Source organism: Argentina anserina, chromosome 2, assembly GCF_933775445.1.
Source record: "Argentina anserina chromosome 2, drPotAnse1.1, whole genome shotgun sequence".
NCBI lineage: Eukaryota > Viridiplantae > Streptophyta > Magnoliopsida > Rosales > Rosaceae > Argentina > Argentina anserina.
This window is the reverse complement of record NC_065873.1, coordinates 13,281,877-13,296,275: the sequence shown is the minus strand read 5'-3', so window position 1 is coordinate 13,296,275 and position 14,399 is coordinate 13,281,877. Positions and strand designations below refer to the sequence as shown.

General features: G+C 39.8%; 2 protein-coding genes across 2 annotated transcripts in view; both read left to right on the top strand.

Annotated features, from left to right (window-relative positions):
- The first annotated feature begins 561 nt into the window (after positions 1–561).
- The window catches only part of LOC126785208 (succinate dehydrogenase subunit 3-1, mitochondrial-like), an 87,704-nt gene continuing 73,866 nt past the window's right edge, over positions 562–14,399 (top strand). The window contains exon 1 of the mRNA XM_050510827.1: positions 562–572. The gene's annotated coding sequence lies outside the window, so the exon portion shown is untranslated. The remainder of the gene's footprint in view (positions 573–14,399) is intronic.
- Positions 12,553–13,577, top strand: LOC126785210 (vacuolar iron transporter homolog 2-like). The gene has a single exon (XM_050510830.1). It carries the CDS (start codon positions 12,643–12,645, stop codon positions 13,342–13,344), a length of 702 nt encoding a protein of 233 aa, XP_050366787.1. The 5' UTR covers positions 12,553–12,642; the 3' UTR covers positions 13,345–13,577.

Genomic DNA, 14,399 nt, shown 5'->3' with positions numbered 1-14,399 from the left:
AGGTCCGAATACAGAAAAACGTTTTAACATAACTCAAGTTAAAACCACGTACAATACATTCCTCACATGTTATTGCACAAAAAAACAAGCGATTCATGCTTAAATAAAATAAATATCAGTGCTATAAATAAACACATTTGGAACTAGAGATATGACAGTATATAATATAGTAGCTCATATATATGTATCGATTTACCATTTATGCACATATACAACCCACTATATCATATACATATCTTAGTTCGATCTTTTAAAATAAAGTGTAATTATAAATCACCACCAAGGGTAGACTCGTCATAGTGAGATTTACTCACCTTATTTTCTTGAGCGTAATTTCCACAATACCGAAAGCAATTCCTTTACTTGTTTTGTTGATCACCTAGTTGTATAAAAAGGGGTTAAAACATTATGTAAAACCTCAAATACTGAATCAGTACTACTGTTTTACTGTTCAACAAATTTACGGTTTTTACGGAATTACTGTTTATGTACGTATTGTTTACGTATTACTGTTCCAGTAAATACCATTCACCGATTTACGATTTCAGAAATTTAGTTTTACAATTACTGAACAGAAATTACTTTTACAATTACTATACGTAAATCACCTTTATAATTACTGTACAGAATTAATTTTTACAAAAATTTATTGTTCGGAAATTACTGTTCACGCCGCCCACAATAGTAGCGCGTGACTTGCCCACCGCCGCCCAAAACTCCTCCTTTTCTTCCCCTCCTCCCTTCCACGGCCTAATACCGCCTCATGCGCCCCTCACGCTCCCTCACGCACCACCCAAAGCGGCGGTACGAACCTCCCCTCCTCATTTGCCTCCTCCGAAACTCTTTCAAATCCTCCACAAATCTTCACAACAACATACAATCACTCATATCATTCGATTAAAGCATTTTCGTACATATGTGGAGCCTTAGAACTTCCGAGACGTCGCCGGAGGAGCTCGAGATGTTGACGGGGTCGATTTCGTGAGGGGTGAGGCCGGCGACGCTATTCGACTCCAACTTGCTTGCAGATGGCTTCGGCGATGAGGATCGGCAATGGTGAGCTGGTCCCCGTGGTCTGGTCTCGCCGGCGACGAAGCTTGGATGGCGGTGGAAACGCAGGAGCCTCGGGTTGTTGTGCGAGCTTCACGGCAGCGAGGGGAGGCGTGTCTAGCTCGGGGACCGCTGCTGAGGACCGTGCGATGCTTTTGAGATGGGCGGTGAGGGCCACGGAGGCCGGAGTCATGGAGATCGCCGGCGATGAGGAGAGGAAAGGAGAGAGGGTCGGGGAGAGAGAGGAAAGGGCTGCGGGGTGAGAGAGAGAAATGAGGGTTTCTGTTTTTGGAAACCCTAGTTTCCAAAAATTCCATTTTATACTTTTTCCGAAATCGGAAACTAACTTTCGTCACTAATAACTTTCATCTACGATGTTTGATTAGAATGCGTGACGCGTCCACGTAATCGTATTGACGAGCTCTACAACTTTTGTGAAGGAAGTTTTCGGAAACGAGCGACGGAGTACAACTCGACTCCCGCGTTGCGGAAACGTAATGTTTTTTTAATTTAGATTTTCGAAGACGAATCCGTTTTCGATTTGACATCGTCGTGAAGAGAAAAATGCGATTTATTAAATTTTTCAAGTTTATTCAATTCTAAGATTTCTTACAAATTGAATCCGAGAAATCGGGTTATTACAGTATTCTAATTAAAAAAAAAGGAAGAAGAAACTTATACCATTTGGCAAGTTCGTTAGTATGAGAAAAGGATCGAGGGACGTACTTCATGTATGCGAGTATTACTTGAAATATGGAAAATTGCCATTAAAGATATACCAAACCATGCATCACCAATTTAGGAAATAATCTCTCTCTCTCTCTCTCAAATTTGTTTTTAAAGTAAACGTACATACTTTCGTTTGACTGCGGAACTCAGATTGAATTTCAGGGAGATTTGAACATATAACCTCTATAATCTCAAATAACCAGTATGCTGAATCGCATTATCGACAACCGTTGGCGTTTGTGCACATACCGATTGTATCAGCTAGTCCTCGTACCAAAAATATGATCCCCTTGGCTGATTGAAGGTGTAGTCCACTAAGAATTCCATTCCATTTCCAATCACATGACTACATTTCAGGGCCAATCCACCATTCCATCCAACAGACACTTACCACTAAGAGCAATAGGTTGTTCTAAACCCACCGAAACAAAAGCACTAATTAATGGAACAATAATAGGACCAATTTTGTGTTTTTGCCCAACATTTTAGATTCACCCACCATTATTTGTTCCACATGATCGAATGTACACCAACATCACCTTACCCTAATCCCTACACCAAAAGAGGTCCCCCAAAACCATTCATTCTCCCGCAAAGTAATAAGCAAACGTGATTGAAGAATTTTAGTCAAGTTGTAGACTCAAATCCTATTTCAATTTGTTTTCCTGACAGGGAAAATAAAAAGAATAGGAATCACTTTAAAGGTAATTATATATCAAACCTTTTACTAAGTGCTGCCTTTGTTATGAATAGATACGTAAATGAATTATTACTAAAAGTTTAAAGCTTGCTGCAGCAAGCTGAAAGTTTATCTAGTAATTTGAATGCAATTGTATTAGATCTCAAGCACAACAAATTAAATTAATCTATCATCTAACTAATCAGAAGAGACATCGTCTTTTTATTGAAGAAACACATATTTATACCTTGTTTTTACTCAATGATAATACACTTATAGACGCACAATTAGAGATGAGGTTTCGGGTTATAATTACATATCTAGATAAGAAAGGATGTCAATATATATTAAGAATAATAACGGTGATTACATAATGAATTCAGTGTATATATAGATTCATGAAAATGGTTTGGTAATCTTAGTGAAGCCAAATCAAGGCGAAATACAAAAGAGTTTACCAGAGGGAAGTTTGGCATGTTTAGTCCATGAACATATATATGCATGGCTACTTTTAGGGCTGTATCGGAGCCCGTAGTCCTGGTAAGAATTTATAATCTCTTAATTACCAGTGTTCAGGTGTGTCGTTCGATCATGTGAGAAGAGATGAAAAATGAAGCTACGGATCTGATTGTACATCATGCTTCTGACCATGCCTGCAGGAGCTCTCTTCAGTCTGTTGGTATTGTTCCTGTTATGAAAATCAATGATATATTACATACATAATTTAATAAGCTGAATTATAAATAATTATAAATTAGAAATGAAGAGCACGAAAAGAAATTCAACAAAAATACCGAACGATTTGTGATGGAAGAACTAGTCGAGACGTGTGTGATACCACACTGTCCTTAAGATGTTTACGCCTCGTATAACGATGCAAGGATGCTTGGCGCTTGTCTCCCAGGATATAACGACTAAACAATTCTAGAAAGTTGCACTACTAACTAGAACCCTCAACGAACTCGAAAGGTACCTCCATCTATCACCAGAGAAGAACTAAGAACTTTGAGAGTGGGAGGGAGAGAAATGTGTTTCGAATGTGATCGATTTACAATGAAAGGATGATGGCTATTTATACTGTGAGGATTTGCAATCAGCAATTAATAAGATGGGTTATAGAAATCAAAAAATCATAACATATACGAGTTACATATGTTACAAACATTGATTTCAATTCTGTTATAATTCTCCATAACACACAATAACTCAGTTGTTACAAAAGAAGAATTTGAACAGTCAAAACCGAATTTTCGGAAATGCAAAAAGAATCTGCGTTCCGACCCTCAATTCGGTGTTGCATTCGTGTCCGCAGGTCGCACGGGTTTCCCTTGCGACCTAGGATTTGCACCCCCCCCTGCGCGTGCGCGAGAGGGTATAAGGGGGCTTACACACTTTACAATCCATACACAATGGATTCTATATAAAGTCTTTTCAACACTTCTCTTTTCCAATGTGGGACAAATACCTTTCCCTCATTCTAAGTAGCCATCTTTGAGTGACAATTTCTTATTCACCCACAAACCAAATTACACAAAGAAACATATGATCTTGTAGCCCTCATTATGGAGAACTCAAATCTATGTTCATCTTTGATTAATTATAAGTTTAACTTAATTTAATTAATCAATTAATTTTTTTAGTGATTTTTTTCTTTAAATATTTGTAACTTCGAATTTTCTTGTTCTATTTGGTTTTAAATGGTTTTTCCAACCATTTTCCAACAGTTCCTTCGTATTTTGTTTGGTGTAATAGCTTCAGAGCTATATATGTCTTTTTTTTTTTTAAAAACATATATGTCCTTGGTACTTTGCAATTGGTTTCCCAATTTTGAATCACCCGCACCACAACAAAACGTACGGGGGTATAAGCCTTTACTGGTGTTTGAGCCCAATTTAGCGCAAACAACTAGTACTGAAAAGCTTACTCAGAAAAGACTCCTTCAAGCCAATAGCAGAGAAAAGAACAAAAACCTCCAAGTGAATGAGACATGCATGCATGCACCCAGATTCAAGACCCGATCGAAGCATCTCTGCCGAGAACATTTGCAACAACAACTCAAACGGTCTGAGTCTCTGAGAAGGATGAGAGATCTATGCGACAATGATCAAACTCCGCCAAGATTTCATTCAGACATGACAACCAACGCCGAACCCTAGTCCCCGAGTGCCGGGAGTACGTGTAGAGTGGCTAGATACAAATATGTTCATCTAATTGTTAAGGTTAAAAAAGATAAATTAAATTAATGAAACATATTCTTCGAATTAGAAACTAACCACCAGTCGATTTATCTGCCGTACGTATATATGGTCTAATGTGTGCGCGCGCGCGCGCACACATATATATATAGCTTCTCATTCGTAAGCGGGAGGTTTGGGGAGGTTTTTAAATTCGACTAACCTAAGATTTGTTAAAGCATGTGAGTTATTAAAAATATATATGATGATAATGAAACCTAAATTTCTTTATCAGATAAACATTCAAAAGTTGATGTGTCGATACACACACTTTAACATTTTTGTTATAATAAATTTAAGAGTTTCCCTACTTCCCTACGTATTTACTTGCTTGAACATTTTTGGCATAATTAAGATTTACGTGGTACGTATTTGCTTGCTTGGTAATCATATATTGAATATCGAAGATGAATGAGCAGTGTCTAGACTTTTGTTTAGATAGATGGATAGATTCATGTGTGTGTCCAAACTTGTTGGTTTCTATATTATTGGGTAATCCACCAACAGAATCAAACTACACTATTTGTCTCAACTTTTTCCAAAAGCCAGTTATTGCTCAAGAAGTCAAGATATTATAAAGCCATCAGTGACATCGTACAATTTGGGTGGGCGTTTGTGGGACGCCTGAAAAGAAAGAACGAGAAGATAAAGCTCGGAAACCCTAATTCTGGTTATTGAATTGACTCATGACTTTAAAATCCATTTGGTGGTGGCATTCGTATGGAATGCACACTCCTTCCCATTTCTTATATTATCTGATGCATCCCAGCTCTTCCGTTCTAGTGCTATCATCTTCAGCATTCCATTCCTATCTTTCTTAGCTTTTCTTTGGTGCGTTATTTTTAGTGTAAATTAGACCCCAAAGTTGGAAGTTCAATGGAAGTCTTCTATTCACAGCGATCGACTTTCTAATTAGTTTTGTTTACGTAGAGTTCTGTACCTGATCAGAAATCCCTATCTGATGACAGTCGACTCTAATTAGGCATATATATAGTTTGAGATGAAGTAAGAAAGGGATGATATATACGAGGTTCGTGATAGGGTCAATCCCTCCCTAATGGAGGTGTGAAAACTATGTGATGTTCACATGAGTAAATCAAGCACACATATTGCTTTGGTGACCTATTAATTGGTGGAGTTGGTTTTGTTGAAACTTGGAGCAACCTTTGTTGAAGGTAAGAAACAAATCTACAACCTTATGGTGGTAGGTGGTTGATTTGTTTGACAAAGAATGAAGAATGCATTGATGAGCATGCCAACATTGAGCATGAATCAAGGAAGAAGATTGACTTTGCTTCTATGCATGTTACATGCAAATGCATGAATTGCACAAAGATGTTTGCCTATATAAAGGCATGAGAAGTGGTGCAATAAACATAGAAGAACAATAAGGGAGATATCATCTTGTGTGTGATCAAGAGTGAGAGATAGAGAGAAAACTCCAAGTAGAGAGTTTTGTGTGTGTAGCAAAATAAAGTGTGTGAGAGTGTATCCCTTCAAGTGTGAGTCTTGAAGTAGTGTTTCTCTCGGTGTAACATTTCTTTGTATAGTGGAGGTTCTTTATTGTTGCTACCCGTGGACGTAGGCACTTTGCCGAACCACGTTAAATCCCGGTGTTCTCTTTCATTTTATTTTCGCTTGTGGTTGTGAGTTATTTCGATTTCCATTCTTCAGTTCATTCTTCCGCATTCCCTAACAGTGGTATCAGAGCTCCTGGTTCTGACTGGGAGCTGCTAGAATGGAAGGATCACGAAGTACCATGATCAGACTCAACCACTCCAACTGGATTACCTGGAAGCCGAGAATGGAGGATATTCTCTATTGCAAAGATTTGCATGAGCCGACCGAGGGAGACGATGCCAAGCCAAGTGAGATTTCACCAGCAATTTGGACGAAGATGAACCGCAAAGCCATCGGTCATATTCGTGAATGGGTGGACGATAGTGTGTTTCACCATGTTGCCAATGAAACCAGCGCGCATGAGCTTTGGTTGAAGCTGGAGTCCTTATTTGAGAAAAAACTACTGCCAAGAAAGCTTTTCTCATTAAAGAGCTCGTCAACATGAAGTATCGGGGAGGTGTTCGAGTGACCGAGCACCTCAACAACTTTCAGAGTGTACTCAATCAATTAGCCACAATGAGCATGAAGATTGATGATGAGTTACAAGCGTTGCTGCTGCTCGGGTCGTTACCAGATAGCTGGGAGACATTTGTTGTCACTATAAGTAACTCTGCTCCAAATGGTGTATTATCTATGGAAAATATTAAAGATAATATGTTGAACGAAGAAACAAGAAGGAGTTCTTCATCAAGTTCAGAAAATGGTCAATTCTTCGTTGCGGAGAGGAGAGGAAGGAGCAAGAGCAAAGGACCCAGAGGTCACGAAAGGAGTATGAGCAAATCTAGAACAAGGTTCAACGGAAAATGTCATCATTGTGGTCTTCCAGGCCACATGAAGAAAAATTGTAACAAATTGAAGCGGGAATTCAAAGAAGCTAGAGAAGACGCTACTCATCAACAAAAGGAGGACACAAACAATGTTGCTGCTGCGGTGTCTCATGATGAGTGTGAGTTCCTGTCACTTGGAGGTGAATGTCTACTAGTTGATAATCCTGGAGTTCAATGGATCGTTGATTCCGGAGCCTCGTTTCATGCCACCTCTCATGTAGAGTTCTTCACTACATACAAAGGAGGTGACTTTGGTAAAGTGAAGATGGGCAATCACAGCTACTCCAATATTGCTGGGATTGGAGATATTTGCTTGCAGACAGATGTGGGCTGTCAATTATTGTTGAAAGATGTGAGACATGTTCCTGGTCTACGTCTCAATCTTATGTCAACTGGTGTACTTGATCGACAAGGCTTTCATCATCATGGTGGTGATGGAAAGTGGAAGCTTACCAAGGGATCTCTTGTAGTTGCCAAAGGAAAAATGTGTTGCACACTCTACAAGACCTATGGAAAGATATGCAAGAGTGAGTTGAATGCAGTTGAGGAATCTTCTCCAAGTTTGTGGCATAGACGTCTTGGCCACATGAGTGAGAAAGGACTGCAGTTGTTGGCAAAGAAGTCACTAATTCCTGTTACCAAAGGTAACTCACTAGACTCTTGTGATTATTGTTTATATGGCAAGCATAAGAAAATTAGTTTTTCAAAGACTTTCACTAGGAAAGAAAATATTCTAGATCTTGTACATTCAGATGTGTGTGGCCCGATAGAAGAAGAATCATTAGGTATGCATAAGTATTTTGTTACTTATATCGATGATGCTTCACGAAAGGTTTGGGTGTATTTGTTGAAATCCAAAGACCAGGTGTTCCAGACATTTACAATTTTCCACACTATGGTGGAAAGGGAGACTGGAAGAAAATTGAAGTGTCTTCGTAGTGATAATGGCGGAGAGTACATATCGCACGAATTTAGAGATTATTGTGCAAAGCATGGCATCAGACATGAGAAGACAGTTCCTGGCACCCCTCAACATAATGGCGTAGTAGAGCGGATGAATCGTACCATTATGGAGAAAGTCAGATGCATGTTGAAGATGGCAAAATTATCAAAAGAATTTTGGGGAGAAGCTGTGAAGACTGCGTGCTACCTAATCAACAGAGCACCGTGTGTACCTTTGGAATTTAAGACTCCAAATGAAGTCTGGACCGGGAAAGATGCATCCTACTCACATTTAAGAGTATTTGGATGTAAAGCATTCGCACTTGTATCCAAGGAGCATAGGAAAAAGCTGGATGACAAGGCGACACCATGCATATTTGTCGGCTATGGTGAAGAAGAGTTTGGCTACCGGTTGTGGAATCCAAAGAAGAAGAAATTCATAAGAAGCAGAGATGTGGTGTTCCATGAAGACCAATCTATTGCAGATTTCGACAAAGAGGTACTACCAAATGCAACAAGTAATAGTCGCATTTATGATTCACCATTGCAGCATGAATACAACGTTGGGCTACAAGGTGATAGAGTTGAAAATGTACCTGACACGGGAGATGCTGAAGTCGAAGATGAAGGGGAGTTTGATCAGGGGGAGCAACATGTGAATAATCAAGTAGCTGTTCGTAGAAGCACCAGGAGGCAAATTCCATCCACCAAGTATCCATCATCTCAATATATTTTGGTGACTAATGATGGAGATGATCCTTATGCAAATTACATCCTTTTGACCAGTGACGGAGAGCCTGAAAGTTACATGGAAGAAAAGATTCATCAAGACCACGACAAATGGAGGCTAGCCATGGAGTCTGAGATGGAGTCTTTACTAAAGAACGGCACCTATGAGTTGATGAAGCTTCCTAAAGGCCGAAAAGCACTGAAGAACAAGTGGGTGTTCAAGTTAAAGCGAGATGAGAATGAGAAACTGACAAAATTCAAGGCTCGCTTAGTTGTCAAAGGATTCAGCCAGAAAGAAGGAATTGATTTTGATGAGATTTTCTCACCTGTTGTCAAGATGACTTCGATTAGAGTCATTTTGGGCATGGCTGCGAGCATGGATCTAGAGGTGGAGCAGATGGATGTGAAGACTGCATTTCTTCATGGTGATTTAGATGAAGAAATATATATGGAGCAACCAGAAGGCTTCGAAGTCAATGGAAAGGAGCATATGGTTTGCAAGTTGAAGAAAAGCCTATATGGATTGAAGCAAGCACCAAGACAATGGTATAAGAAGTTTGACTCTTTCATGGTGAGTCATGGGTGCAAAAGAACGTCAGCAGATCCGTGTGTTTATATTCAACAACCCGCTGGAGGTAATTTTATCATCTTACTACTTTTATGTAGATGATATGTTAATTGTTGGCAAAGATATTGCTATGATTCAGCAGTTAAAGGCAGATTTATCAAAGTCCTTTGATATGAAGGATTTGGGACCAGCCAAGCAGATTTTGGGCATGGAGATTGCCCGTGATCGTGGGAACAAGAAATTGTGGTTATCACAAGAAAAGTACATTGAGAAGGTACTAGAGCGTTTCCACATGGAGAAAGCAAAACCAGTTGCTACTCCACTTGCTAGTCACATGAAGCTCAGCTCAAAGCAGAGTCCTACGAGTCAGAAGGAGGAGGAAGAAATGGCAACAATGCCATATGCCTCAGCAGTAGGGAGCTTGATGTATGCGATGGTTTGTACTAGACCAGACATAACACATGCAGTTGGTGTTGTTAGCAGATTCTTATCTAATCCAGGCAAGGAGCACTGGAATGTTGTCAAGTGGATTCTGAGATACTTGCGAGGAACCTCAAAGATGAGTCTATGCTTTGGAAGTAGCAAGTCTGAACTAGTTGGCTACACAGATGCAGATATGGCCGGGGATATTGACACGAGAAAGTCCACATCCGGATACCTGATCACGTTTTCAGGGGGAGCTGTCTCGTGACAGTCAAAGCTACAAAAATGTGTTGCTTTGTCAACTACAGAAGCAGAGTATATTGCAACTATGGAAGCGTGCAAAGATATTTTGTGGTTAAAGAGATTCCTACAGGAATTGGGTCATACACAACAAGAGTTTGTCTTGCATTGTGACAGTCAAAGCGCGATTCACTTGAGCAAGAATTCGAGTTTTCACTCGAGGTCAAAACACATTGATGTGAGGTATCACTGGATACGTGATGTGCTGGAAGTTAAGGAAATGATGCTGAAGAAAATTCATACAGACAAGAACAGTTCAGATATGATGACGAAGTCTCTACCGAAGGAGAAGTTCGAGTTCTGCAGAAGCGCGTCTGGAATGGCGCATCCCTCCATCTAAGTCGGGAGGGGGAGATTGATAGGGTCAATCCCTCCCTAATGGAGGTGTGAAAACTATGTGATGTTCATATGAGTAAATCAAGCACACCTATTGCTTTGGTGACCTATTAATTGGTGAAGTTGGTTTTGTTGAAACTTGGAGCAACCTTTGTTGAAGGTAAGAAACAAATCTACAACCTTATGGTGGTAGGTGGTTGATTTGTTTGACAAAGAATGAAGAATGCATTGATGAGCATGCCAACATTGAGCATGAATCAAGGAAGAAGATTGACTTTGCTTCTATGCATGTTACATGCAAATGCATGAATTGCACAAAGACGTTTGCCTATATAAAGGCATGAGAAGTGGTGCAATAAACATAGAAGAACAATAAGGGAGATATCATCTTGTGTGTGATCAAGAGTGAGAGATAGAGAGAAAACTCTAAGTAGAGAGTTTTGTGTGTGTAGCAAAATAAAGTGTGTGAGAGTGTATCCCTTCAAGTGTGAGTCTTGAAGTAGTGTTTCTCTCGGTGTAACCTTTCTTTGTATAGTGGAGGTTCTTTATTGTTGCTACCCGTGGACGTAGGCACTTTGCCGAACCACGTTAAATCCCGGTGTTCTCTTTCATTTTATTTTCGCTTGTGGTTGTGAGTTATTTCGATTTCCATTCTTCAGTTCATTCTTCCGCATTCCCTAACAGTTCGTTAAGGTATCAGCTGGTTGATTTGGTTAATTTTTGAAATCCTAATTAATTAGTTAAGAAACCAAAAGAAACTATAATTTGGTGCAGCAAAAGGCAGAAAACGTACGTTATGGAATTAAACGATTCAAGTGCCTAGGCATGTAAGAAAGTATCAAAGTACTTTCTTTATGCCAAAGACCACCATTATCAACAACTTTGATTCTTGCTGCTATGTCAAAGCAAGTTTGATCTGATGTCGCAGGTTAATATATTCTCTGTCCATTTGCATACAAATCCTCACAAGTTACATATCTTGAACACTACAGACCCTCGCTCTTATCTCAGAATCTCAAATGACAAAATCATATGACTTGTGCATGCAGACCAGAGAGCTAGCTAGCTAGCTGGCCTCCATCCTTGAATAATAAGGTATTTCTTCCGTTTTTATTCGAAACTATTTCAGAGAGCAACGTTTGTCTTGTTTCATAGGTACTGATCACGCTTAGCTCATTGATTTGTTTCCGGTATAACTGCCTTACATAAAACAGTATGATTACTTTGAACACGATAAATTTGACTCTTCTCTTTGCTCGCACAATAATATTAATTATATTATGTCCCACCATTTTTCTTTTCTGCTTCTGTTCTTTCTTTACAAATTTCGAATCATAAAACTCAGACTGAATATACTTATTCGGATTTCATCTTCCCAAAATGGTTCAGACCCTTCAATCATTGTCGACTAAGTTGCCAGGGTTAGCAATTTACTCTTATCTGTAGCTGTTAATTTTTTTCTGGTTCTTATCTCGTTTCCATTACTCAATGCATTTAATTCCAGGGCGGTCATCTTCTTGCAAGTATCTGCATCACCAAAACTTTGAGTATGTCTTCTAGTGGATCACTCCTCTTCTTTTAAATTATTTCTTTCTAAAACTTTAGTTCCCCTTATATAAAAATTAATGCATGACCTGCTGAAATGATAATATGATATGTACGTTCTCTCTTTTTAGTTTGAATAATGGTCTTAACGTACACATAGTATCGTTTTCAATTATATGAAAAACAGATTGTCCAAAATCCTCTCTTGGTTTCACTTAGTATTAAGTACGTATTAACCAATATATACATCTCCAGTCAATAAATTTCTAAACTCTTTCATTGAATCAAGTAAGATTAGCACGTATAGCAATATCACAAATTGGTTTCTAGCTAGCAAGTAACTTACTACTGAAACTATAATTATATCCACATATATACATAAGTCTTACGCCAATTTTTACAGTGAAGCAAAGCATCTGTTGGTTTCATACATGCAGATTATGCAAGTAATTACATATAAGTCGATTTGATCTCTTTTCGATTAGTGGCTGTACCCCACCATTGCCTCCTCTACAGTCCACAACTGAATATATTCCTCCATAAATACCCATCTTCAGGGCGTGTGTCCTCCACACTTCTCCAACTATCTCTTCTCTTCTTCCTCAACATCGATCCCTAGCTAGCTTCTTCCTTATCATTCGCTTCTCCGATTAGTTTTCCATGGCGCCAAACAACCAAGCATCCGTAAATGAGGGCAAGTACCCTATCCCAACCATGACCAACCTCGACCTTGAGAACCAACCCACCCAAGATCTCAATACTTCCAAGGACAACGACGACTTCGACTACTCCAAACGTTCTCAGTGGCTCCGCGCCGCTGTCCTGGGAGCCAATGACGGGCTGATCTCCACCGCGTCTCTAATGATGGGTGTTGGTGCTGTAAAGCAAGACATAAAAGCCATGATACTGACGGGGTTTGCCGGACTGGTAGCCGGTGCCTGCAGCATGGCCATAGGAGAATTTGTCTCCGTTTACTCGCAGTTGGACATAGAGGTGGCTCAAATGAAAAGAGACAACAAAAACAAGCAGAACAGCCAGGTGGTGCACGTGGAAGTAGATGAGGAGGGAAAAGAGAAGGAGAACTTGCCAAACCCATTACAAGCAGCAGCTGCATCGGCTCTTGCGTTTTCGGCTGGAGCAATAGTACCATTGCTAGCAGCCTCGTTTATAAGGGAGTATGGGGCAAGGTTAGGAGCCGTGGCGGCGGCGGTGACATTGGCCTTGTTGGTGTTTGGGTGGATGGGAGCAACTTTGGGGAAGGCACCAGTTATGAGATCTACGATTAGGGTTTTGGTTGGAGGGTGGATGGCCATGGCTATGACCTTTGGGTTAACCAAGTTGATTGGATCTAGCGGACTGTAAGCCTAGCTAGCTCATCTATTTTCTTCCTCTCTCTCTCTCTCTCTTTCGGCCCTTGGGTTATTTCGATGTGTGTTTACGACATGTAAGCAGGTTATTTTGAAGATACGTACGTATAGGAGATGTACGAATGGTGATCAAAGTTCAAAGTTCTGCTTTCTGTAACTTCAGACTTACCGAAGAAATTAAATGTATATCAATAATAATTGTCAAAACTTTGCATGATAGTTTGAGAAGAGGGTTCTTCAATCTATGGTTGCACTAATCTTTGATTTGTGAAACACTTCGTCCACGATTAAATTATTGTAATGACTACTCAAAATAGGATCCAGAAATCAAAGTACGTGGTAAGCAACAGTTTGCATCAATCCCCAGCTTATCAAGTACTAATTGGCCGGACATAATGCATCATATATATATATATATATATATATATATATATATATATATATATATATATATATATATATATAGTTCGTCTCTGCTACGGATATCCGGACGGTCCGCATCATTCGGCGATTCCTGCTACAAGTGACGCGTAACGACGTCGCTGACCAGTATAGCCGCACTCTCCTCCTCCTGGCACTCCTGTCTGTATCGGTCGGAGCTACAGCGCCAGCCCACGGCTGTCAGAATCTCTAAATTTCAAGTTTTTAGACATCGTGCGGAGATTTCGAGATTCCGGTCGGCACAAACAAGAGCGCCGAGAGGAGGGTAGTGCGATTGTGCTGGTCGGCGCCATCGTTACGCGTCGTCGGTAGCAGGAATCGCGGAATTCGCACGGTGCAGACTGTCCGGATGTCCACAACTAAGAATTTCTGTATATATATAATACACACATATACATATAAATCATCATGCATGATATCATTGATATGGATTGATCGAGGGATCAAGACATCAAGTGTAACCGATTCAAATGATTTGATGACAACTTTCATGTCGAACTAGTATAGGTAGGGGAAAGGTATTAACCGATCGATAAATCGACTACATGCATATATACCTAGATAAATTTAGTCGACCAAAATATAAGCTACATAGATAAATATGGTATA